The sequence below is a fragment of the Pantherophis guttatus genome, chromosome 11 (genome assembly GCF_059756535.1).
Source record: "Pantherophis guttatus breed Tessera chromosome 11, ASM5975653v1, whole genome shotgun sequence".
NCBI lineage: Eukaryota > Metazoa > Chordata > Lepidosauria > Squamata > Colubridae > Pantherophis > Pantherophis guttatus.
This window is the reverse complement of record NC_142073.1, coordinates 827482-851956: the sequence shown is the minus strand read 5'-3', so window position 1 is coordinate 851956 and position 24475 is coordinate 827482. Positions and strand designations below refer to the sequence as shown.

Below are 24475 nucleotides of genomic sequence, written 5' to 3'. Positions count from 1 at the left end.
CGTGCCCGCGCGCGTACGTGAGTGCGTGCGGAGGAGGGGTTCTCCGGGCCAGCGCAAGCGGGAGGGGGAGGGGAGAGAGCGAGAGAGAGGCACCCTGGGATTGGTCGAAGTCCGGCGGATTAGCCAGTCTCCTCCGAGGTCACGTGAGGGGCGCCGCGCTGCCCCGCGCAGCTGTTGCCGGGGTAACCGAGAGGGGGCTGGTCGCTGCAATGGGGCCGCATCCCTCGCACCGGAACGGCCCCGCCCGCCCGAGCACGGAAGACGCCAGCCGGAAATGCGACCGCTGCCGGCGGGATGGTGGCCTCCGTGCCGCCTTGTTCCCCTGCTCGCCAGCCAGCCAGCCGCCCGGCTGCACCCGGGGCTTTGGCGACGAGCCCTCCCGGGCAGGGAGACGCTTCCCCCGCGCTCCGCCCAAGCAGCAGCTGCACCTTGCCCCGAAACTCCGGCGGATCCTGCTGTGGCTGCTGCCCGGGGCACGGGCCGAGCCGCCAAGCGGGAGCGCGGGACGTCGAGGGCTCTTCTGGATAGCTCGGGGGAAACCCCGGTGCTAGAAAATAAGGGAAAGGACATGCATGCATGCATGCATGCGCACACACACACACGTACGTTTGGCATCAGTGCAACCCACTCCCATTTATACCCCGCCTCTTATTTTTTTCAAAACTAAACCAAAGCGGTGAACATATCTAATAGTCCTCCCATTTTCCCACAACAACCCTGTGAGGTGGATTAGGCTGAGAGCTGACTGGTGCCTAAAGCAGGGTTGAAACTCTATACCAGTTAATCGGTGCCTTTACCATTAGACCAAACTGGCTCTATTCATACCCTAATATTAAACTCCCAGGACAGGAGGCTTTGAAACATTTAATATATATTTCTGTGGGTTGGAAATTCCAGGGCTGCCCTCTCTTGTTCTGTTCCTCCCTATGAGGAGAAAATAAACTATGAAGACGAAAAGATTGTCCAAAATTTCTTGAGCAATTGTGGAGAACATGGTGATTGCCCCAGAAGTTGAATTCTTCCTATTCCACAATCTAGGAGTTTTAAAGACACAATCTAGGAGTTTTTAAAAAGATTATTTGAATTAAAAGAATAAATCCTACGTGGCCTACAGTATGCAGCATTGTGCATTTATTTATTCATATTGCATGACCCATCACCATTATTTTTTTTATTAACATTCTCCAGCAACTTGAAAAAAATCCCCCACTGATGTCATTGCTGGAACATGATTCTGTGTGTGATAGCTGAAGGTTGGACGTGTTCCCAAAGGAAGCTTTATTACCACTCAAGGGACACTGCATGAAATCACCTTTTTTCAAGGTTACATTTCAAATTTTAGAGTAAAAGATAATGCATACTATTATATATTAACTCTGAATGGCTGAAATTAAACTTTAGATTCAGAGCCAAAATGGAGATGCCTATAATTCTAATAATCTATAAGTATCCTCTACAATGTTAAAAAGCATTATGAACCACATGATTTTAATTTGAACCACATTGCTGAGTACTTTTATAGTTTTACATGCTTCAACCTTCCAGCACATGAAGCTCCAATCAAGGCAGCCGTTTGCAGTATTTCATCATATGAAATCAATGTCTATCTTAATGCAAGTGACAGATTTTTTTTTTCTCCTGGCCCACTTCCTCCACAATCCTTTCAAAATGTCACCTGTCAATAAAGTAATCTAGTTGAATTTTATGTCTATACATCAAATGTTTCTCAGTTAAGTACCAGTTATCTAAACAGGCATGTAGATTATGCAGTAGGCGCTTGGTTTGATCAAAAGTTTACTCATGTGTCCCAGAGGAAACCAGTTAACATCCTGGGTGTGTCTGTCACAAAGTTGATTGCTGAGATATTAACATAAGGAAAAGTTTTGCAAGTCTGTTGTTGTTTGGAAGTTGTTGGAGAGTGGAACCATTTGTTTAGGGAAGAGCAGTGACGTTTCTATTCAGTGAAATCGTAAAACCTCTCAAGCATTGCAAATCTGATCTTGAAACAAAATGTTACACAGCTTTAACATTATTTCTGCCTAAACTAACTTTATTTTCTAGCCACGCTGCAGTAAATCTTTCTCTCTCTGTTGCTCAACTATTAAATATCTTCTGCTTATCCAACTGAGCAAATTCTCTTCTATAACTTGACTCCCGTGCCTTTTTATGAAGGGAACCTGCAAGACTTAAAGGTGTGTGCAAATTGAGAGTCTCTGGGTGAAGTGAGCATCACTTTTAATGACCCTGGTGTGCCCACATGCAAATTGGAAAGCAACACACCCACTTCTGGAGCCAGAATAAATACATTTTTAGCCATGGTGCTGAAGTTTCCCACTTCCCTATTTTACTCTGCTGTCCGGGATGCTATTCTCTTTCTTTGCACGTCCTAATTCCTCTTCACCAGCGAGTTGTTTCCAGGCCTTCTACTGCGATGCTTCCGGTTACTAACCTAAGGTTGCACGGGCATGGCCAAACCCTACAACCCAACGGGTGCGACACCCTTAGGCTGGGGGCCGGCGGGACCTCCTTTCCCCACTATCTATCTATCTATTTAACAAGCATATATGAGATAACAGATAAAAGTATAAACGTAATTTGAATACATGAAAAGGATACGAGTAAAAAGGAATTTGCTGGGCCCTCCGCGCCACGGACGGCGGAGGTGGGGGGGCGAGGGGGGCTTCTCCTTCAATCACCCGGCAGCTCCAGGCCTGAAAAAGAAAGCCGCCCCCGCCGCCTGGTCTCCATCCCGGTTGGAGGCCCGGGGAGCGGGGCGAGGGGAGTCGGGCTGCGGCACCACAAGACCCATGGTGCCCGCCCAACCACCGTTAAAGGCTGGCGACCGGGCCTCCCCCTCGCTCCCCCCGCCAGGTGGCGGCACGGGGTCTCCCCGCAGGGCGGCGGCCATCTTGAGAGCGGGCTGCCCGCTTCCTAGATGGCCGCTGCCTTCCCGTCGCGCGGCCTGCCTGCCCGGGGATGACGGGCGCCGCCTCGCTGCTGCTGCTGCTGCTCCGGCGCCGGGGCCGCGGCCTTCTCCGGCCCGGGACTCCGCTGCCGGGCGGCGCTCGGGGGGCTCTGGCGCGCCGCTGGACCCGGGCCCCCGCGGAGCGCCGGCCGGGCGACGACCTTCAGGTGAGCGGCCCAGCAGGGCCCGAGGCAGGCGGGGGGAGGGGGGCTCCGCTCGGGCTCCCCTCACCCCCCCTCGCCCCCCCCGCTCTGCCTTTCAGCCCCGGCTGCCCGGCGCGCTCTGGGGGGGCTGCTGGGCGCGGCCTGCGTGGACCCCCGCCCGGCTGTGGAGGCTGCTGGGTGAGTAGGAAGCGGATCCGTCCGGACTGGTCCCCGCTGTGTGTGTTCCGAAGGAGGGGTTGGCGGGGCTTTTGCCCCTTTTCCCTTCCCTCGGAATCCCAGCCGCCCCGGGCGCTGCAGGCGAGACGGGAGCCTCCCTGGGGAAGGGGGGAGGGGCGGAGGGGGGAGGGGTTCACCAGAGGGGAGGGGGAGGGGGGGCTGCCGGGCTCCCGCTCGGGAATTTCCGCCCCCTCGTAGCCACCGTTTGCTCTCATCCCAAGCGGACTTTCTCTTCCAGCCCAGGCAAGAGGCCAAGGCAGCGCCCACAGACGCCCGGCTGCCCTTTGGGGCCTCCCCTGCTGAGGAGCCTGCAAAAGGAGCCTCCGGAGGGACCCCGTCTTTGCCCCGGGGCTGCCCTCCCGAGAGGGGGAAAGCAGGCAGCGCTCACTTTCGCTTAAACGTTTTTAGATCACCATAAAAATGCTATTCTAGGGTGAAAACGGTAATTTTTAAAAAAAAACCAACTACAGCAATGTAATTCACAAAATGCCTAAAGGAGGCTGGCCAGGGAGCCCTCGGTTTCATAAAATGGTTTGAAATGCCTGAGCACTTCTCTGCCTTTGCATCCAGCGCAACAAGATCAGCATCCTGGCCCAGTTGGGGCACTGGAGCAAAGGAGGCCTTCTCTCCCCACCCCCCTCCCTCCCTGTCATGTCCTCTCCAAACGGTCCTTGAAGAGGCAGCTCACATCGGAGGCTTTGAAGCCGTTCTGGGAAAGGAGGAACTCGCTGGAGTCTCTCCTGAAGCCTGGTTGATGGTGGGCAGGCCAGCCTGCCTGCCTGCCTTTCGGCTGCCTCCGTGTCCCACTGGAATGGTTCCCCCGAGGCAATGGTAGAAAGGGCCGCCTGACAGAGCTACGGGTTCTGTCTCCACCCTGGGGTGCTGAAAGTTAAGCCAAACCTGGGCCCTTCCTTTGAAACTTGCGAGAACTCTGCTTGTTTGGAGTGACGGCTGAGCAGTTCTGCACTCCTGGCTCTTCTTTGTGCCAAACAGATCAGAGGTACCTGGCCTTGACTGCGGGCTTCCTTACTGGTGGCACCTGCTGCTATTTTTCTACGTCTGGTTCTCATCGCAATGACCGAGGCGGGGGAAAGCCCAAAGGGAAAGCCCCAGAGGAAGATGAGGGTAAGTTTGGATTTATATGCAGTTTTGCTATGAAGCCCCTAACAGTTTTTTTGGGTTTGGGCGAAGCATGTTCGTCTTCTCTTTTCTGTTAGCCTACATAGCCTCCCATCCAGCTCGGATCTCTCTGCATCTTAAATTACTCTGAACAAGCTGGCTCTCATCAGCAGTGTTGGCCCAGAAACAGTCCTCTTTTCTCTCAGATGAACAAACCTCTTATGTATTTTGAGCATTAATATATTAAATATATTAATATATATAATATATTAAAATTAAATTGACATGTTCTTGGATTGAAATTTTTTTTTAGGTTCATGGCCATTTTATGCCCCAGTTTAATTTTATAAGGAACTTACACCTTTTCTCCTCGGCAGCTAGGTGTGTCTTCTTACCTGTGTGTGCTTAATGCAGGTGACCCTGCAAGGACTATATCACAAATGATGGCTAAGCCTTGCTCTGGGCAAGGGGAAAGAGCACTGGATATTCTACTGGAGCTGGGAATATGGGCATCTCATTGTCTTTAATTTGTTCATATATCATTCTTAAAATTTGTCAGATGCTGCTGTTACTAGGGAGCCTTTTTCCTTCCACAGTTCATGGAGGCTCTGCTCCAAGCCCAGCACATGTGTGAATGGGTTGAGGTCATAGTAGTGCTAAACCCAGTTCCCAGTGGTTAAGAAGCCAGTGCAGCCTGTTCGTTAAGAGTTTTAAGCTGCCAGAATTCTGCCCTTCTCAGCAGCTTCGCCTGTAGTGCTAAGCCACAGTTTCAAACCAGAGTACTGCAGCCACGTCCCCAGGAGAAAATGGTGCAAAAAATTCCTTTCCTGGGGTTCCTGGGAGAGTTTCAGGAGTAGTGGGAGTCACTGCAAAGCTGGCTTATCTGCAGCCTTCCCCTTGGCAATGGTGGCAGCTTGCCCTTTGGTTCATAGGTGCTGCAGAAGGCAGCCATGCTGCTCTGGCCATTTCTAAGATAAAAATACATTCGTCTTTTCCTTTTGTGGCTTTGTTTACTTTTGTCTGAGAAACGCTGGCTGGCTGTTACAAAGCCCCCCTGCCTGCTGAGGACCAGGGATGGCATCCCAGCTAGGTAGCTCCCTAAGGTCTTCTCCTCCCCAGCCATTGGCCTGGCCTGAATAGGCCTCTCCTGCCACCCAGCTGGCTGGCCCTGCTCTGGCCTCCCTTCATTCAGGCCGGGCAATGGCTGAAACACAATCCTGTTCTGCAAACCAGATGCTAGTTTTCTAGCCCAAGTTTGTTTTCTAGGGAAGGCTGAAATGTGGAACAAAAACCAGGCCGGGGGGGGGGGGGGGGGGACGACACGGCTGTGGCCCGAGGCATAATCAGCTTGTTGTAACGTTCATCTTGATGTGCTCTTGTGTTTCCTCTCCCCAGAGGAAAAGAGACGCCGAGAGAGGGAAGACCAGATGTATCGCGAGCGACTGAAGGTCCTCTTCTTCATTGCCATCATCATGAGCCTGCTGAACTCGCTGACCACTAGCGCGGGAAGCATTTCCTGGAACGACTTTGTCAACGAGCTGCTGGCCAAGGGGGAGGTGCAGAGTGTGCAGGTGGTGCCAGAGAGCGAAATCGTGGAAATCCACTTGCACCCGGGGGCCGTGGTCTTTGGGTGGCCCGTGAGTGTCCTTTTCGGCCCTTCGTTCCTTGGGAAATGCCGCTGTGGGCCCTCTGCTTTTAAATCAGTAGCCAGAATGCTTCAGTCACAATGACTTCCTTCCCCCCCCCCCCCATTTTGTGAAGTTTTCATGTTTTTCTGAATGATTTCATTAAGTGAAGGAAGTCAATGGCTTATGTGTGTTCCTTGATCATTTGAAGGGCTTCCTAGAGAAAACATAGTTAAAGCATTTGAGCTTTGGACTGATCTGAAAATGATTTCCATTTCAGGAATTAACCTGTGGGAAAACTCCAAACACATATGGCGTATTAATATTTGAATAACCAAAGGATTGATTGTAGCCATTCTGAATCACTTTAGCTTTGGGTTGTATTTTTAAAAAAGTCCTTTTGACCCAGGTTTCAAGTAGGCTTGGATGTTGACAGGCTGGGTGGTCAGATGACTGAAGAAGCCATTTTTGCCTTGTTGGGGCTGTTTTCTCCCTCTATAGAATTGCCCCACCATGAGCATTGGGCAAGGGATGGCTCTGTTTTCAGAGGCAGCCCTCCCTTCCCTTCTCAAAGGCTTACCTGGCTGGGACTTCTCCGCCTTTTTGTGTCTTACAGAAGTTGAGCCTGACCTACGTGATGAAGGTGGCAAACATCGACAAGTTCGAGGAAAAATTGCGAGCAGCCGAAGAGGAGCTGAACATCGACCTGAACGACCGGATCCCCGTCTCTTACAGGCGCAGCAGCTTCTTTGGAAAGTATGGAGGGAGGGAGGGTTTGACTTGCCTCCACCCTGGCAGCCTCTCTTGTCCGCCTTTCTCCTTTCCTCACAGTTGCTGGTCTGTACTTAGATCTCGGGGTGCACAGTGACCAGATGGAATGCTGTGCACTATTGGCCTATCCTGAAGATGAGGTCTAGGATGGAGTCTGCCATGGACTGGCCTGAATTGTCCAGCCCACAGTTGAATCCCATAATGGAGGGCCCGGCCTAAGGCCTCTGAGTAAAGGAGTTCCTTGGGAAAATGTCCGGTTTGGTAACTGGAAGGCCTGCTGCCTGAGAGTGGCTTGGTGGTCCCTCCCTGACAGCAAACTGTGCCTCTTGGCCGGGTCACCAGAGGCTCCTGCAGAGAGACACAGACACACAACCCCACTCGGTTGCAGTGGGCTGGCATAGATTCTCCTTTTGAGTCTTCCCCCAAACTGAAATTGCATGGCACCTGTTTCTCCTCTTTTGGAACTGTTAAATGAGCAGGCAGCCAAAGGATTTACGGTCACCAAAAACCCCAGGCTCCCTGCTGTGTTTATTCTGTTATTTGAGAAATCCAGTTTTCTGCTGTATTTTTGGCTCCCCAAACTCAGACCTGTCTCCAGATGCCGAGGCCTGACCCTCTTGTGCTCCTGTCTTGGCAGTGCCCTCTACACCTTGGGAATGACTGTGGTGAGCGTTGGCATTCTATGGTACATTTTTCGGCTGGCTGGCATATCAGGAAGGGAAGGCGCCTTCAGTGCCTTCGTAAGTAGCCTCACCCTGGGGGGGGGGGGGTTGACATCCTCCAGATGGGGGTGGTCAGAGACTGGGCAGTCTGGGGCTCCTCCGTCTTCCTCTATCGTGGTTGCCATTGCTGGGGTTGCCTGCTGTTCAGCCTCCTATGCAGAGGTGTGTGTAAAAAGGGAGTCCCTTTCCCCTCTCAGGTGGGAAGGCAGAGCTCCAGGGTCTGCCAGGGCCAGGTCTTTGTGCTGCTGGCAAACCCTTCCCTGCAGCAGTTCTCAGCAATCGCTCTTGCCTCCACTTTAGGACTGCTGTAAGCAGCCCCCTTTCCCCCCTTGCCAGGGGTCAGGTGCCTACTGATCTGTGCCAGGCAGACCCCCGTTCCATCAGCTGAGAAAAAACTGCTGGTCTTTGCCTGGCTGGGGGAACACTCAGAACTGAGCCTTCCCCAGCTTCCGCCCCTCCAAGGATGTGGGGACTGTGCCTCCAGCCCAGGCTGCCCAGCACATCCAGGGATGTGGCAGTTCTCCCTTAGAGGCTGGAGACCGCCTCAGAGGGGAGTGGGGAGCCCAGGGTGAAGAACTCTTTCCAAAGCTCAGCAGAGGATAATAATCAGCTGTGTTGCAGTTCAGGTAAATAGTGATTTTGTCCATCACCGGCTCAGAGGAGGCCGGAATGTGATGCCTGCTGTTTTCAGGGCTGCTCCACTGCCCCCCCAGTCATCGAACCTTTTGAGAGGCAACGCTTTTGGAGTCTGGGGGCTGCACGCTTTGTTTCAAGCACGCTTAAGTTCAGGAAGCCCCCATCAGCCCTTCCATCTAAACGGTAGATAGGAGGCACATGCTCAGCTGAAGGAGGGTTGCTGTGGTGAGAGGGTCCCCCCGCCCCCAGCTCCCTGCTATCCGCTTGGAGGGCAGCAGCCAGCACAGCCCCACCATGGGATGGAAAGCAGGAAGTAGCACCACCTAGGCTTTGTCCTGGGGAGGGGGACACAGGTTTGCACCGCAGATCTCTTGCTATGAGTATCTAAACTTCCCTCCTCTCCACGCGCCACAACCAACAAGGGCTTGGAGCTTGCGTTTTCTCCCCCTCCTTGGCAGAACCAGCTGAAAAGGGCTCGCTTCACAATCGTGGATGGCAAATCTGGGAAAGGGATCAGTTTCAAGGATGTAGCAGGCCTGCACGAGGCCAAGACAGAAGTCAAGGAATTTGTGGATTATCTGAAGGTAAAAACCATGACTTGCCTTGGGAAGCAGGAAGGCTGAGGACAGGGAATTGTTGGAGAAACTGCAAACCAGTTTTTCTTCCTCTAGAATGGGCCTTTGCTCATTCCGAGGTGCTTTCAAACAAAAGAGTCTGTAGGAGAAGCTGCAGAATACCTTTGGCCTCCTGCTGCACCTGTGGGAAAGAGAACAGCGCCTTGGCTCTCGAGTGTTCTCTGCTCTACCCTTTCCTTTTGGTTCCAGAGTCCGGAGCGCTACCTCCAGCTGGGTGCCAAAGTGCCCAGAGGGGCCCTCTTGCTTGGGCCACCAGGCTGCGGCAAGACCTTGTTGGCAAAAGCGGTGGCTACAGAGGCCCAAGTGCCATTCCTGGCAATAGCTGGCTCCGAATTTGTGGAGGTGATTGGCGGTGAGTCCTTTTTCTCGGCCATGGAGCCTCCCATGGAAGGAGATGCTTTCCAGAGGACGTGAACCAGTTTCCTCATAAAGATGCTTGTAGCGATGGCCACAGATCCGCTGCTGCTCCCTCCTGCGTGCTTCCCACCTACTGATCCTCCACCATTTCTGACCTTAGAAAGCTTTGGCTGGAGCCCCGAATTCCTTGGGAGGATTGGGTGGCTCTCGAGGGGCTTCCAGATCCCAGAACAAGCATTGGGGCTTTGACTAGCCGAGCTTCCTGGGTGGCTCCCTTGGTGCTACTTTGCCCTCTGCTGGCTCCTGGCAGAAAACTTGCCTGGCTAAAAACGGACCCCGCAGCCTGTGGGTTTGTTGGCTGAGAGCTGCGAGGGTCCCAACCAACAGGAGCAGAAACTCTTGAGAGCCCAGTCTCCCTCCCTTGGACGCAGTCTGGGTCAGAGCTCACTCCCAGTTTGCCCTTCTGCAGGCCTTGGCGCTGCCCGGGTGCGGAGCCTCTTCAAGGAAGCCCGGGCTTGTGCCCCGTGCATCGTTTATATAGATGAAATCGACGCGGTTGGGAAAAGGCGTTCGACAAACATGTCTGGCTTCTCCAACACAGAAGAGGAGCAAACCCTGAACCAGCTGCTGGTAGAAATGGACGGTCAGTTTTTGATGGCAAAGCATTTGGTTTTGAAGTCTGGGGTCTTTTCTTCCCACCGCACCCCAAAAGGAAATTCACCTCTCCTAATAGGGCATTTCCCCTCCAGCATGCTTCTTCCCTCCCCACTCCTTTCCCAAGCTGCTGCCTGTTTCCTTAGATCTGGAGGTCTGGGCTTCCCTTCATTGTCAGCTCTGCTGTTTTTCTCTGCTGCCTCTCCTTTGATGGGTTTCTGTTTGCTGGTCAGAAGGGAAGATGAACATCAGTGCTGGCTGCATTTGACGCTGCTGGCCAGGGAGACGTGCCGCCCGAGAGAGGCAGTTCATGTCTCGCCCAGGGAAGCAGAGGAGTTCCTTCTGCTCTGATTCTTTTCCTCCAGGGCTGCGCCAGGAGAGTCTCCCTGCTCAGCAGGAAGACAGCCCTGCTCTTTCCAGCTTTCGGGGGGGGGGGATTCTTTTTAAAGGCTTAGTCGCTTTGTGGGAGGGAGGCCCAGGGAAGTGCTGGGAAGACTGACGGCCTCCTCTCCAGCTAGAGACTGATAAGAAGGTAGGCCTCCATAGAAGCAGCATGGCATGAATTGACTGTCCGGCCTTATGCACGTCAGAAGTGGCAGAGCCAGCCGTTGCCTGCTTGGTCTTCATGGATGGAACTATATTTCAGGGTTAATAGAGTTGGAAGCAAAAATGAATCTCCGCCTTTAGAGCCATTACTGCTCAGACTGGTTGAGAATGAGTCAAGCTCAGGTATTGGCATCTGAATGCTGAGTCAACTCCCTAATTCCCTACTCCGAGTGTGTTTGGCCGCCTTCGTTCCTGAAACTTCTGTGGGTTCTTCTGCTTTATATTTGCGCCTTGCTTTGAAATGTGCCCTTTGCAAGAACCCGAGCATTTAGACAGCCAAGCTGGTGATGGTCAGGAAGCCCCCTTTTCCAGATGTGCACAATAAGTAGGTAGCCTTCTTGCTTTGCTGCCTCTGGATTAAAACTCAGCACCTGCCTTTCCTGACAGAAAAGGTGGCAAAACATGGGCTGGACCACTAGACAATTATAAAGTGAATCTTCATCAACAGAGTTTTATGGTCATGATTGGGGGAAAAAATCCTCATCCTTCGACTGGGTTCTGGGTTGGCCAGACCCACTTCAAAGTGCTGCATCCAGTTCCAGGCATTGACAATCTGGTGCGTATCCGGAGGAGAGCGAAAGGATAGGGCAGCTAGAAAGAAGAGATGATCTTGGCAGCATTGCACATGTTTAGCCGCATATGCCAATGCCGAACACGTCCGCACAGGAGCTAAAAACTGTTGATTGAGGATGGATGTCAGTCTTGGAACTGTAAGGGCACCACTTGCAGAGTTAAATCCCAGAGGCTTGTATTAGTGAGTTTGTGGCCACTGGCAGCTGGAGGGCTCTGTGGACCGACAGGTTGACTGAGGCTGCTGAGCCAGCCCAAGGGGCTCCCAGCTGCTGTGTTCCTTCTTGTTGATAAAGGGAAGGGAGGGGGGGGCTCTTTGAGGCTCACCTCTCCAGCATCCCGAGAGGAGCAGTCCTTGCCTGGGGTAAAGGAGAAAGAGATCCTTCTGCTTGCAGTGCCAACACTGCTCTGTTGCAGATGTGTTTCCAAAAGTGGAAAGAGTAGGCAGGGCTGTTGTGTGTCTGCGGGAAGGAGCTGGACCTTCCATTTAAAAGCGGCATGCTTCTGGCAAATGGTGTGGCCTGAATTGTTATAAACAATTTTTATGTAATGAAAAGAAGGACTCGGGCAACATGATAGCACAGTGTTCCAATATCTAAGGGGCTGCCTCCAAAGCACCGGAGGGAAGGACCAAAAGCTAATCAAGGAGAGAAGCAACCTAGAACTAGGGAGAAATTCCCTGACAGTGAGGACAATTAACCTCCAGAAGCTGTGGGTGCTCCATCACGGGAGCTTTTTTTAAGAAGAGACCGGACAGCCACTTGTCTGAAATGGTCTAGGGTCTCCTGCTTGAGCAGGGGGTTGGACTAGAAGACCTCCAAGGAAATTGTGGGCTGAATATGGCAATGTAGAGTCCAGAAAGGGCAGTGTCTTTACAGTTGGAGTTGTCTGCAAAGACTGGATGGTCTTTTCCCAATCATACCACATGTCTGAGTTCTGTTTTCAGTTGAAGAGTGCAGGCAAGTGATTTAAAGAAACATTCTATACTTTATCATTACACAGCTCAGGCTCCCCCCCACCCCCAAAGGTTTATGAGCATCTCCTTCCTGTAACTTCCTCCCTCTTCTTGGTCCAGCATCCACACTGGATTGTCCCTGGATTGCCGCTGTGCCCATGGCACAGAGAAGGTATCTCTGGCATCTTTGCCCATTGTTTCTCAGGTTCCGCCATTTCTCTTCTGCAGGGATGGGGACCACAGACCACGTCATCGTGCTGGCATCCACCAACCGAGCTGATATCCTGGATAATGCTCTCATGAGACCCGGGAGGCTCGATCGCCACATTTTTATCGATCTGCCCACTCTGCAGGTATTATAATGGAAGTGGAGGAAGGTGCATCTCTGGATTCTTGCATCCAAGGCCAACTCTGCATGGCCAGTCACCTGCTTGAACGCCCTACTTTCCTTGTTGCGATTATTCATTCTGAGTCATGTGATCCAGGTGTTTATTTAAAGCCAGGAGCCTAAACAGTTCGTTGCTCCTGGCTGAGGAAGATGGCTCCACAAAGAGAGTTGGAGCCTTCTCTGCTCTTTCCTAGAACTGGCCCTGAACTCGGAGGAAAGGGGTGCAAGACCCTTCCTGCGCTTCTCTCTTTTGGGCTCCCCTCGTTCAAGGACAGCAGCAGCTCCTTTTCCCTTTCCTGGCCCAGTTGCCCTTTCTGGTTCTTCCCTGTTTAGGCCTAAAATTCCTCAGATGCCTGATCTGATCTGGCACCAGGAGCTGGAGCTGCGCAGCTGCCCTGAAGGGAAAAGGAGCAGGAAATCCTGGCAGCTGAGCCCCATGCTCTAATTAGGGCTATTGTAACCAGCCAAATGAGTCACACTCTGGCACAGGGCCAACCTGATCTTCCCCCCCCCCCCCCATTTCCTTCCTTTCATTCATGCGTCGAGGGAAGGGGAGCGCTTGTGAGTCTGGATTCGCTATCTTGGTGCTAGCGGGGCGATGGTGAAAAGGTCAGGGATGCACCAAATTCACCAAAAGCCGGGTCATGAAAGCTACAGCCTTTGGGGAAAAGGAGGGCGGCCATCTCAGCAGGCTCTTCCCTTTGCTCTTCCGGGGAAGGAAGGCATGGGTGGGCAGGCTAGGGAGAGCGGGGTTGGGGGGCGCTGGGCCTAGAGAAGCCTCGGCCAGGATCGGCCATCTCTGGCTCAGTGCCCATTGCGCCTGAGACATCCTGGCGTGGGGCAGCCAAGGCCATCTGCTCCGTCCGAGACCCAGACAGGCTCTCTGTGCACTTAAGCCTGAGAGCGGCCCTCCCCAGGCCTGTCCTGGGGCCTTTGGGAGCGCGGAGGGGCTGCCCTTCTTTGCCCTCCAGTTCTTGCAAGGATCCCCTCCCTTCTGGAGGATCTGGTGGCCCCACAGCCACACATCTGCTCTGCTCTTTGTAGGAGAGAAGGGAGATCTTCGAGCAACACCTGAAGGGGCTGAAGCTCTCCCAGCCCAGCAGCTTCTACTCCCAGCGGTTGGCTGAACTCACCCCAGGCTTCAGCGGTATGTGGGGGGGGGGGACACAAGACCCAGCTTCTCTGAGCCCCCTCCCCAGAGCTATGGGGATCTTTCCTGTTGGAAGAGAGAGCAAGGAGTCCCCTCTGTGTTCCCTGCCAGCCCAGCCCAGCCCCCATCCTGTGGCGGCTGCCACTTTGCTGCTGTCCACTCCGCCTACAGACCCCAACTCAGAACAGATGAGCCTCCTCTTCCCCAGCAGCCTCTGCAGTCCCATGAGCCATCCTAGGGCCACGCCAGGCTGGTTCTTCCTTCCTGGGAGCACCCTGTGGTTGGGCCCAATTAACTCCTTGCTGCCCAGATGTGGAGCACCTCTGTGTTGGCAGCCAGGCCTGGCCTGCAGTTTGAATCCTGCTTAGACAGCACAATCAGCAGGCCTGGCTGTCTGCTCCCTCCTTGAAAGGCCTGTTTCTCATTTGCAGAAACCTCCTTCCAACCCACTTCCAGGTTCCCACTCCAGAAGGCTTGTTTTTCTTTTCCTTTTGCTGAGCTACTTATTTTCCGAGTTTTTAAACCCTTAAATAAAATGCCACGGTTGATTTTTAAAAAAGGCATTTAGAGAAAAATCCCTGGATGTTGGTAACGAATGAGGTTTAAGCAGAAAAAGATGAGAAAAGGAAGGACTATTGAAGTGAAGATCAGAAATACCTGCCAAGGCAGAGGGGGATTGATGTGGTGTTAGCTGTAAAGAGGCTCTGAAATCCCTCAGCTGCAGAGGCTGCTCCCCAGGATGGGGAGACCCAGAGTCAAATTCCGCTTGTCTTTGAACTGGGCACCATGCTCAGCCTTAAAGGGAAGCATGCGCAAAGCCTGGAGCCCCTGGAGGAAAAGGCATGGGAATAAGAGATGAAACCCAAACACATTCCCATAGAGGCATTCTGGTCATTGCAAGGGTTGGTAAAAAGTATTGGCATCCTCTCATCATAAGATATTAGTAAGGGTGCTGGGAAGTGCCTGCCTGTCTGTCCATCAGCAGGACAATCTCCAAGAACTGAACAGGGATGGATTTCATGGGGGCTGGGGGGAGGCTGGCAGAAGGAGGATGAAGAGGGGCTTGGATCCAGCTGGGGCTCCGGAGGAAAAGAGGGCAGAAATGGCTCTCTCTGGTGCATCCCAGGGGGAGGGGGGGCCTTCCTAAGCCTCATCCCAGTCACATGATCAATCTTACACAGCCACCCCTGGGCTTCTCAGTTCGCACATCCACACAACACACATCCAAATGCATTACTTCATTACACAAGATACCGGTGCCATCTATGGCCATTGACAGTAAAGAGGTTAGAGAGAAACCCAGAAGCCATTTCCTGCAGTGTTTCTCTACCTTAAATCCTGCCAGATGTTAAAAGCGTTTTGTTACCTTGCACGACTTGAAAACGAACCAGTTCTGTCAGCTACGTTTCCCTCGCCTTGTCCAGCTACCTTGGTGTAATGTAACTGAGAGGCTCCACTGCCTTTCCTTGAAGAAAAAACGCTGCTCTTTAAAAAGCTGAGCGACCAGAGCCCACGGGTGAGACGCTTGCGTAAATCCCGAGGTCTTTAGGGAACCCTGGAGATTAGCCTTGCAGTGAGAAAGAGCCCAGGATGAAGGTTTTGGAAGGCTGGGCAGGCGAGAAGAAACTCTTCCTGGAACAATGAATAGATTCACATTTGAGGTCAGATCCTGCAAGAGGAGGCTATGCAGCCACTATTTCTGCAGACGGGGAAAGGCAGTGAGAGGAACAATGGACATTGAGACTTAGTGGCTGGGATGACCAGGCAAGGAGGGCTGCCCCCACCCCCCAACTCAAGGGGCGGACTGGCTGCCTGGAACTGCCTTCCAAGCTGGGTTGGCAAGTGAGGAGCGGAGAGGATGGTTTGCTTTCTTTCTCCCACTGGTGTCATTGCTGGCCCTCGGTATCTCTTCCTATGATGGGCTCTGCTGGGCGATATGGGTGGGTGGCCCCACTGAGAACCCCATCTTGGCTTTTTAAAAGCGCCCCACTCTCTTCCCACCATTCGATGCGCCAGAAGCCGAGTGAGAGGCAGCGTGGGGTTTCGTCCGCAGGAGCTGATATTGCCAACATTTGTAACGAGGCGGCTCTCCACGCTGCCAGAGAGGGATACAAATCCATCGACACGATCAGTTTTGAGAGTGCTGTGGAGAGAGTAATTGCAGGTAAGCTTCCCTTTTTCTTTCCTGGTGCCTTGTGGTTGGGGGGGGGGAGGAGTGATTGTGTTCTTCAGCCTAGATTTGGGAGGAGATCTCTGCTAGGAGAGCCACTCAAGTGGTCACCAACCAAGCAAAGCACATTGGGTGGGTCTCAGTTCCGGTTCATTTAGCATCTGGTGTGGACTGCCAGGCTCCCCTGAGTGATCTTTATCTCTGATCATGCTGTGTTTTGTGAACATGTCCTTTGGCTTTGATAGGAGCTCCCTCAACACAAGTGGAGGCATATAAACTCCCAGGCTGCTGGCCAAGATTGGGGGTTGGTTGTTGGCATTTTTGTTGCAGTAAGGATCTTCTGATGGAAGCCTTCTGAGTTGGGGAGTCTCCACAGCGGCCAGCCTAGACGAATCACGCTTGCTGGAATTTGTAAGAGGCGAGTGGCAGAGCAAAGCTACTGGAGGCCACCTGGTGGGAAAGCTCACCTAAGCAGCCAGCTCTTTGGGGACAGAAATTGTATGGTTCTCACCAAAGAGATTGTTTTCATGCTTGGATGTTTCTTGGCTGCAAGGGTGCCTTTCGGTGAGGCAAAGTTTAATAGCAGTTAAAACTAGAAAGGGGTCTGTAAGTCTCAGGTGTGAGATTGTGGATTTGCGTGGTTGCCTAACAACCCATTTGTAAGCCTTTCTTCAAGCAAGCGTTGTTCTCCGCTTCCTTGGCCTCCTCATGACTCAAAATATAGAAGAGGCTTTTGAGCGCTTGGCCTGGTAATGCTGGAAACACAACCTGGGTGGCTTTCCCCCCCACCCCACCCCTTCACAGGCGCTGCCAAGAGAAACAAGATCCTTTCACAGGAAGAGCGGAGGGTAGTGGCATTCCACGAATCGGGCCACGCCTTGGTGGGCTGGCTGTTGGAGCACACCGAAGCAGTGTTGAAGGTAAGCTGGCTCTCTGCTGTGAAGCTGGATACGCAGAGCAAGGCAGGTCAGCTCACGATTCCTCCTCCCCCCCCTTTTCTGCCCCAGGTGTCCATTGCTCCCCGCACAAACGCTGCGCTGGGCTTTGCCCAGATCCTGCCCAAAGACCAGTACCTCCTGACCAAGGACCAGCTCTTTGAGCGGATATGCATGGCGCTGGGGGGCAGAGTCGCGGAAGCCATCACCTTTAACAAAGTGACTACAGGTGAGGAGGGCCAGCCTTGCCCAGAAAAGGGCCAGGAAGCTCGTTGGCTTCCCAGGGGCAGCGTGTGCCTCCCTTCGGATGAAATTTAAAAAGCCCCTTGGCCGCCTTTCCCAGCATTGCCTTTGTTTTTAATCCTGCCTTGGTCCAGGGGCCCAAGATGACCTCCGGAAGGTCACCAGGATAGCCTACTCCATGGTGAAACAATACGGAATGATGCCCACCATCGGCCATCTGTCCTTCCCAGAGACGGAAAGCGGTCCGGGGATTGGACGGCGCCCCTTCAGCCAAGGGCTCCAGCAAATAATGGACCACGTAAGCTCTCCCAGAGAGGCTGAGCTGCAGGGGAGGCAGGACCGGCTCGTCTGGAGTTGCAGGGCTCCTGAAGCGGGGCCCCTCCCCGTCGCAGCTTCCCAGGCAGGAAGATTATCCAAGTGGCCTAATCCTGCCTATTGGGCAGTCAGGGCCAGGATGCTGGATCCTCAGCCGCCTCTTCTCCTGGCTGGGAGCTTTCACTGAAAGGTTGGGATCAGTGGCTCTAGCCAGTTGTGGCTCCCATTCCTTCCACGGCTGTCTTTTTCCTAGGAAGCAAAGTTGCTGATAGCCCAAGCGTATAGGCGCACAGAGAAGCTGCTCTTGGACAACCGGGACAAACTGAAGATGGTAAGGCCCTAATACAGTTCTGGAGAGCTGGGGAGGGAGGGTGAAAGGCCGGCAGGGGACCAGCAGTCAGTCCCTAACAAGTTGCTCCCTTCTGGCTTCAAGGGAAGTTGAAGGTTCAAGTGAATCTCAGAGCAAGTATAGGAGCAAGGAAAAATACACAACAACACTCTTGCTTGAAAGCTGGCAAAGAGCTCAGGCCTCTGCTAGGATGACCTCACTGCAGCACCCCAAAGACCACCCCTTTCAGAAGGTGCCCCCTTTTGTGCAGGTGGAGCCAAGAGGCAAAGTGGTTTGGAAGGCCAAAGAAGCCGAGAGGCTTTCTGCACTCTGAAGTGGACCAGATCCTCTCTTGAGGAGCAGGAAGCTTTTGTCTCCTGCGTCCATCTAGTTGTACAAGGCTGCATGTGCTCATGGTGTACGTTCTCACCCCTTCACCTTTTCTGGGCTAGCAGGGTCTGTGGTAGGGAAAGAGAGAGTGAATTCTGCCCCATCTCATCTCTGACCTGAGCAGTGCCAGAAACCTAAGAGATGGCCAAGGGTGTGCAAAACATTTCACGTCTGGAGCATCTTGTTTTTCTTCCAGAACAGGCGGATCTGTGATTTGATTCTGGAATATCTAGTTGCAGATGATGCAGAAGGAAAGGCAACTCATGATATTCCAGATACACCGCATTCTCAAAAGAAAATGTGGCAGGTTTGCCACTTTTCAGTTTTCCCACTGGCAGAGTAATGTCTGCTCTGGGCAGCTGTTTCTGGCTCCTTAGCTGGACCGCATAGGTCAGGGGAGAAGGGTTTTCTACAGCCAGATTTCCTTGAGGCAAAACGTTTTGTAGTTGACCATAAAACTATCCCAGCTTTGGAAGTGGTGAAGGGGCTAAAACCTTTCCCCAGAGCTCTGCATTTTCAGAAGGCTTGCTGGGCTCAGTTCTGTCCTGTTATCAGGGCCCCTTGTTTTAAGGCCCTGAAGGTGCATTGCAGGGCATCGGGTCCCGTTGCCATTTTTGACTCCTGTGGCAAATGTGGAAGCTTCTGCTGAGGCATATCTATTTAAGCCTGCCAATTCTTCCTCTCTAGCTGGCAGACGCCCTGTTGGAGAAAGAAGTAATCAACTACGAGGACATTGAAGCCCTTCTTGGCCCTCCCCCCCACGGGCCCAAGAAAACAATCTCTCCCCAGAGTTGGATTGAAGCCGAGAGAGACAAGCAGGACAGAAGAGAGGAAGAGACGCCTCCCCCATTGCCCCCCTACAAGGAGGAGCAGGAGCCTCACCTGAGCTCCGTTTGAAGGCCGATCAGGAAGCGAGTAGCCGGTTAGATTCAGGTTTTTCTTCCAAACTTAGAAGTGCTAAGGATGCTTATTTTTGCATCCTGAATCCAGCCCAGTTTGGATGTGGGCAGTAGGCAGGCCAAGCGGTGAACAGTGCCGGAAGCACCATTTTTGAGACCCCTTTGGTTTTGGTTCAGAGCTGGTCTGAGTGACCTGTCCTTCCTGGAACAAACCCAGGTCTCTGCCTGGGGTCTCCTGCTTAGCTGTCCTCACTAGAACCATTTGGTTGCTATCTCAGTGCAGAGGCACGTTAGAGAGTTTCAAAGTAGGACCTTGCATTGCAGAGTTGAGAAAAGCAACTATTTTAGTCCTGCTACCTAAGCGCCCCCTTCTGCCAGGCTCTGTCACCTCCTGTGATCAGTGTCTGCCACCTAGTGGTCTGCTGAGGAACCAGCATCACAATTTGTTCTGGTGGAGAAGTCTGGTTAAGCCACCCAGTTCCTGCCTGGTGGTGTTGGGCATTTTCAAGGGGAACCTGACTATATACAGCACAATTGAATGGTTCTTGGTGAGGGAGCAAAGGCGGCTGAGAATTGGGACTCGGCAGCATCTAAAGTGAAGCCATAAGCTCCCTGTGCTTGTCTGCAGCCTAGCAACATCTTTGTGAAAACCCATTTCTCAAATTTAGGAACCACAGCATCAATGAAGTGGGATTTTAGGGTACATACATGTATTTGCCTTTTTTTTACACTGGAAGATATTGTATTTGGTTTTCAACGGGCTGCTGTATTTCAATAAAGATTCAGAAGTGCTGCAGATCCAAGTATTGAACTTTTAAGTGGTGGGATTTAACTAGAAAAACCACATTTCCTATTCTCTGTTCTGAACAATGTTATCCTTGGGTTCTGGATGAGAGGTACGACTATGGTTTCTTTATTTGCTTTTTCTAGAATCTTCTTCCTCTTTACATAAAAAATGGGATTATTATATTTGTGAGATCATGATTTAGTGTTATATGATCACTATCTTTTTAAACAATTGTATGTTGTCCAATATTTACACACAATTTAAAAGAGACAATCAAAAAGCTAAGAAGGAAACAAAAAGACAGAAACGCATCCTCTCCAGCAGCCTCCACTCTGATAAGCAGGGATTTACTTGTAAATTTACTCAAGTAAATTCCGTTGTATGTGTATACATAATGACAATAAAGTTTATTTGTTTAAGAAACTTGGGCAGCCCCTGTGCTGTGGAGATGGAAAGAATCCAGTCCCTGAAATGGAGAACAGTACCTTTGCAAAGTGGGTTTTTCACACATGCACATACACACAATTTGAAACACAAGTAGTACAAGCAAAACAAAAGGCATTTTATGAAACGGACTCAAATCTTTTTACAGAACAAATGATACCATACTGTACCTTTCAATACAGATGATGTATCAGAAAGCAACAAATTGGGTAATTTTTGCACATCAAAGGAAATGGCTATGGCTCAAAGGAAAAACATGTTTTCCTAAATTTCTAAAGGGGCTACCATGCTAATATGTTAAAGTGCTAATTTATGCCTAAAATTCTAGGGAACAATGTTAACTGAAATACGGTGGAGTTCATTTTGCATTTTTCTCCTAATGCTAGCCAAGGCAATTCTCCCTAGATAGAAAATGCCTTTTTGCAAATGATCTTGCAGGGTTTTCTAAAACGTTCTTGATGTGGCTGTCTTGCCTTCTTTACATGTGAAGGCGTGATAAAGCAGCAGACCTGTGCTCCCAACAGCTAAGACGCCAGGATGGCTTCTGAATAGCCAGTTTCTTAAGACCTGCCCTCTGATGCTCCTGTAGTGCTGGTAGAGATAAATTTGAAAGCCTTGGAGTGATGTAGAAATGGACAGAAATTTGTGAGCCCAGTATCAAAAGGTTTAATTCCTAACAGGTACCTGATGTCTGACAGCCAACATCACTATGGGTGGGGTTTTTGCTTACACTGCAGCCGCCTTTTCCTTCTTGAACATCTCTCTATGCTCCTGCCTAAGAAGATAAAACTTCTTTCCTTGAATTAGAGCAACAATCCGACACAAGCAAGTTTTACTCTCGGGTAGCTTTCAACGCATAGCTGAGTGCCAAGCATCTCTGTCCCATTCTGTAGTATTTATACCCCTCTTCCTGCATCAGATGCTGTCCAGATATTACAGACTACAACTGCCACCTTCTTTGAGAAGCACGTTTATTAAGCCGAGGGGAGAGTATAATCCACTAAATCTGGAAAGCATCAGATTAGGAAAAACGATCTACTTTTCTCTGGCTTCATACAAGGCGGTGCAATGGAAACCAAAGCGGTGAGGATGAAGGTTCCTTTAAATTAAGCACCATCTTTGTGACTGGCAAAGCGATTGGAAGCAGGAACTGGGAATTCCGCTGCGTAGATTGGCCGGAGTGAATGTCGCACTTCCGGGGCGCCTTGGATGCGGCGACGGCAACATATCCCGGCGTTCCTCGCGCTGCCTCTTTCTTTTTCCGGCCGGCCATTTTCTCTCCCGGGAGGTGAGTTCTCATGCTGGGCCGGCGGTGGGTCTGCATCTGCCGCCATCCTCGCCCCGCGCTGCGGAGGCGACCCCCGAGACGCGCGGGCGGCCTTCGGAAGGCCTCGCGGCTGAGCTGCGGCGGCTCGGAGGGCGAGGAGGAGCCTTTGCTTGGAGCGAAGGGCTGCTCGACCCGGCGGGGCCTCCGACCCCGGGACCCTCCTGCGTGCAAGGAGGCCCCGCCCGTTGAAACCGCCCAGGGCCGGGTGGGCAAGCCGCCTCCGGTACTTGGGGCGCCGGCCGGGGCCTCCGAAGGGCCTGTGGGGACCCTGCGGGGGCGGCTCTGTAATGCTCGCCTCTCCGGGGGTTGCAGAGCTCGAGGCGGGGCGGGAACTCCCGGGAGAGCGGGGCCTTGCGCTCGCCTGCCCCGTTAAACCAACGCGCGGGGCGTCAGCGAGGCTCCCGCGGGCATCGGCAGCCGCGGAGGGGGCGAGAGCCGTGGGCTTCAACGGCTGCGGTGCTGGAGGGACCCATATTTCAGCTGCTGTCGCCAGTGGCGTTTCCGGGCCCTGTGCAGTCGGTTCGGTGCAAAGGACGGGCTCGGAAAGGCGCTTCTTAGCGCGGGGCTCGGGTCCCTCTCCGGGTCTGCATGCAGGAATAGCCGCCCCGCTGGGGGGGGGATGAAAGGCGTTTTCCATCAAGCGGCTGCCGAAATGGTATCCAGGAGGCGTTTAGGGTAACCCGGCTGGCTTTGTGTTTTCAGGGATCTAAGCAGGCATGGCGCCCAGCCGGAATGGCATGATCTTGAAGCCCCATTTCCATAAGGATTGGCAAAGACGAGTGGCCACGTGGTTTAACCAGCCTGCCAGGAAGATCCGCAGGTGAGCTCACTGAGCCGATGCGATTCCCAGCCAAAGGACAAGGACTCTGGATGATACGAAGGGGCTTCGTTGCTACAGCCAAATGATGAGAATTCTCCGGAATCGCTGTACTTCATTGATGAACCTTTGAACCCATAAAGCTGATGATTGTAGCTGCCCCCACCCCAGTGGAGTGCCTTGTTGTGACCACCTTGCTTGATTTTGCTATAATGCATCTTCAGAGATGATAGGCGGGCTTTGATGTAGTCCTTTCTATTGCTTTTCCCCCTCAGGAGAAAAGCCCGCCAGGCCAAAGCCCGTCGTATTGCTCCTCGCCCAGTATCTGGGCCAGTTAGACCCGTCGTGAGGTGCCCCACCGTGCGATACCATACAAAAGTCCGTTTGGGCAGAGGATTCAGCCTGGAAGAGCTGCGGGTGAGTGAAGGGGGGGCCGTGGGAGAGAAATGCCTTGCCGGGGGGGGGGGGGAGGATGGGTTGTCTTGCCCTAGATCATTTTGAGAGCCGGGTATTCTATGCTGAGATTTCTTTTTATATTAGAAACTCCCTTGACCAGGTTTCTTGGTGTACCAATCTGTATTTTCAGAGAATATGATAACCTAAGCAAGATCTTGCTAGTGATTCTCTTACCCTCAGTAAGCCATTTGCGGTCAGAACTTTGCAGTCAAATGATAACCCCCCAAAATACCTGTCAGCTTGATGATGGTGGTGCCTTGAACCCTTTCCCAGCTGATGACTGTCCTGCCTCCCCAGAAGGAGCAGCAATTCAGACTTACCTTGATTTGAATCTTGTGTTCACATGACTCTCCCTAGATGGCTGGTATCCACAAGAAATTTGCCCGGACCATTGGTATCGCAGTGGACCCCAGGCGCCGGAACAAGTCTACCGAAGCCTTGCAAGCCAACGTCCAAAGGCTGAAGGAATATCGCTCAAAACTCATCCTCTTTCCCCGGAAGTCTTCTGCACCCAAGAAAGGAGACAGCACGGTGAGAACAGAGTTTGTGTGTAAAAAAAACCTTTTTGTCTGCAGCTTGGCTGGAGCAAAGAGCCTTGTGGAGCACTTTAGAAATGCTGTTTCTTCTCTCCTTGTTTCTATAGGCAGAGGAACTCAAGATGGCCACACAACTCTCTGGACCAGTTATGCCCATCAAAACTGTAAGTGACCCTGGTTTCTGGATTTACTGGCTCTTTCCTCAAACTTTTTGGTTTAACCAGGAGCTGTTTCCTGCTTTTAACTGAAGTTTTTAAAGTTTTGCCTTGGGTGTTTTTGTGGGGAAGGTGGGCTTATGTGCTTTAGACGTTCTCTTTCCCCCCCAAGGATTGGAATGGGGTGAGGTGTACAAGAGGATTTAACACAGATGTTGGAAACTTGTATTTATGGTCTTAATTGTTACATGTATTAAGTTGTTTTAATGGTTGATTGGGAGCTGCCCAGAGTTGGACGTAAGATGGGTGGCTGTATAAATGTAAATAAATTTTATTGTTGCACTAAGTTTCATAAATTAAACTTGATGCTAAGAATCAGCTTCACTGGATTTAATTCATTAGATTAGAAGGTAAATTTTGTCCACATGATGTTTAGTTCAGTAGATCTCTGTCCTGTCTTTTTTTCCTAAACAAGACATTTCTTATATTGGCTTTCATGATTCCAATCTTTTATTTCCTTTGGTCTCCTTTCATGGTTCTGATTCCTTAATTGGGAAGCAGATACCAGAACCATGCCGTTCTGTACTTAAGTATTTGTCAGCTGGACATCTTTTTTTCAATCTCTTCACCATATTTAGAAGCTTGTGGGTTGCGAAGAAAAATATTTCCTGGAGAGCTTTCATGCTGAATATATGACTGAAACGGGAGAAGCCTGCCTGTGAGAAGTTCTTACAGGCAGTGTGAGCAATTGTGCTAATAGAACAAGGCCCAGCATGTGCCAGTTGAGATATGAGTGACTGTTGCAACTCTTCCCTTTCGTAGGTCTACAAAAAGGAGAAGGCCCGGGTTATCTCGGAAGAAGAGAAGAACTTCAAGGCCTTTGCCACTCTGCGCATGGCCCGGGCAAACGCTCGGCTCTTCGGCATTCGGGCTAAGCGAGCCAAGGAAGCAGCCGAGCAGGACGTGGAAAAGAAAAAATAAACTGCGTGGACAGATCAGTTCAATAAAAAAAGAGAAATTTGCCTGTGTTTGGATGCAGCCGTGGAAAGCGGGAGGTAGAAGGGTTGCCCCAGAAACGGCGGGGTGCTTTTCCCTTCTTCAGTGCAATGCCTGGCAGTGATGGACTCGGTGGGCTTTGTG

The 24475-nt window shown here is 51.9% G+C and overlaps 2 protein-coding genes, 1 long non-coding RNA gene and 1 other non-coding gene across 7 annotated transcripts; 3 read left to right on the top strand and 1 right to left on the bottom strand.

Annotated features, from left to right (window-relative positions):
- Positions 1 to 1471: 1471 nt before the first annotated feature.
- On the bottom strand, positions 1472 to 2756 carry LOC117671033 (uncharacterized). Its single transcript, XR_004592749.3, has 2 exons — positions 2617 to 2756; positions 1472 to 1857 (listed from the first exon to the last, which is right to left on the bottom strand). It is a non-coding gene; the product is annotated as an uncharacterized LOC117671033 (long non-coding RNA).
- SPG7 (SPG7 matrix AAA peptidase subunit, paraplegin) lies at positions 2708 to 19609 on the top strand. 3 transcript variants are annotated; one of them, XM_034426642.3, is made up of 17 exons: positions 2708 to 3132; positions 3228 to 3306; positions 4339 to 4470; positions 5860 to 6101; positions 6706 to 6845; positions 7498 to 7600; positions 8677 to 8802; positions 9043 to 9205; positions 9680 to 9853; positions 12224 to 12348; positions 13428 to 13530; positions 15587 to 15697; positions 16508 to 16623; positions 16711 to 16867; positions 17016 to 17179; positions 17450 to 17527; positions 18602 to 19609. In XM_034426642.3, the coding sequence occupies exons 1-17, from the start codon at positions 2977 to 2979 to the stop codon at positions 18809 to 18811; spliced, it is 2379 nt and encodes a 792-aa protein (XP_034282533.2). In that variant the 5' UTR covers positions 2708 to 2976; the 3' UTR covers positions 18812 to 19609. The 3 variants fall into 3 exon arrangements, with proteins under 3 accessions (XP_034282533.2, XP_034282532.2, XP_087733213.1); XM_034426641.3 differs by lacking the exon at positions 3228 to 3306 and having other exon boundaries at positions 2793 to 3132; XM_087877087.1 differs by lacking the exons at positions 2708 to 3132; positions 3228 to 3306 and adding an exon at positions 3337 to 3787.
- Positions 19191 to 24357, top strand: RPL13 (ribosomal protein L13). Of its 2 annotated transcripts, none has more exons than XM_034426643.2 (6): positions 19191 to 21332; positions 22074 to 22191; positions 22464 to 22605; positions 23002 to 23175; positions 23288 to 23344; positions 24158 to 24357. In XM_034426643.2, the coding sequence occupies exons 2-6, from the start codon at positions 22088 to 22090 to the stop codon at positions 24314 to 24316; spliced, it is 636 nt and encodes a 211-aa protein (XP_034282534.1). In that variant the 5' UTR covers positions 19191 to 21332; positions 22074 to 22087; the 3' UTR covers positions 24317 to 24357. The 2 variants fall into 2 exon arrangements, with proteins under 2 accessions (XP_034282534.1, XP_034282535.1); XM_034426644.3 differs by having other exon boundaries at positions 21324 to 21594.
- LOC117671090 (small nucleolar RNA MBII-202) lies at positions 22275 to 22355 on the top strand. Its single transcript, XR_004592760.1, has one exon. It is a non-coding gene; the product is annotated as a small nucleolar RNA MBII-202 (small nucleolar RNA).
- Positions 24358 to 24475: the final 118 nt, after the last annotated feature.

Coding starts and splice junctions, on each gene's coding strand:
- RPL13 (XM_034426643.2), top strand. CDS start 22,088: ATGGCGCCCAGCCGGAATGGCATGATCTTGAAGCCCCATTTCCATAAG. Junction 22,192..22,463: donor CCTGCCAGGAAGATCCGCAG/GTGAGCTCACTG, acceptor TTTCCCCCTCAG/GAGAAAAGCCCGCCAGGCCA. Junction 23,176..23,287: donor CCAAGAAAGGAGACAGCACG/GTGAGAACAGAG, acceptor TTGTTTCTATAG/GCAGAGGAACTCAAGATGGC.
- SPG7 (XM_034426641.3), top strand. CDS start 2,808: ATGGTGCCCGCCCAACCACCGTTAAAGGCTGGCGACCGGGCCTCCCCC. Junction 3,133..4,338: donor GGCCGGGCGACGACCTTCAG/GTGAGCGGCCCA, acceptor TGTGCCAAACAG/ATCAGAGGTACCTGGCCTTG. Junction 17,528..18,601: donor ACCGGGACAAACTGAAGATG/GTAAGGCCCTAA, acceptor CTTCCTCTCTAG/CTGGCAGACGCCCTGTTGGA.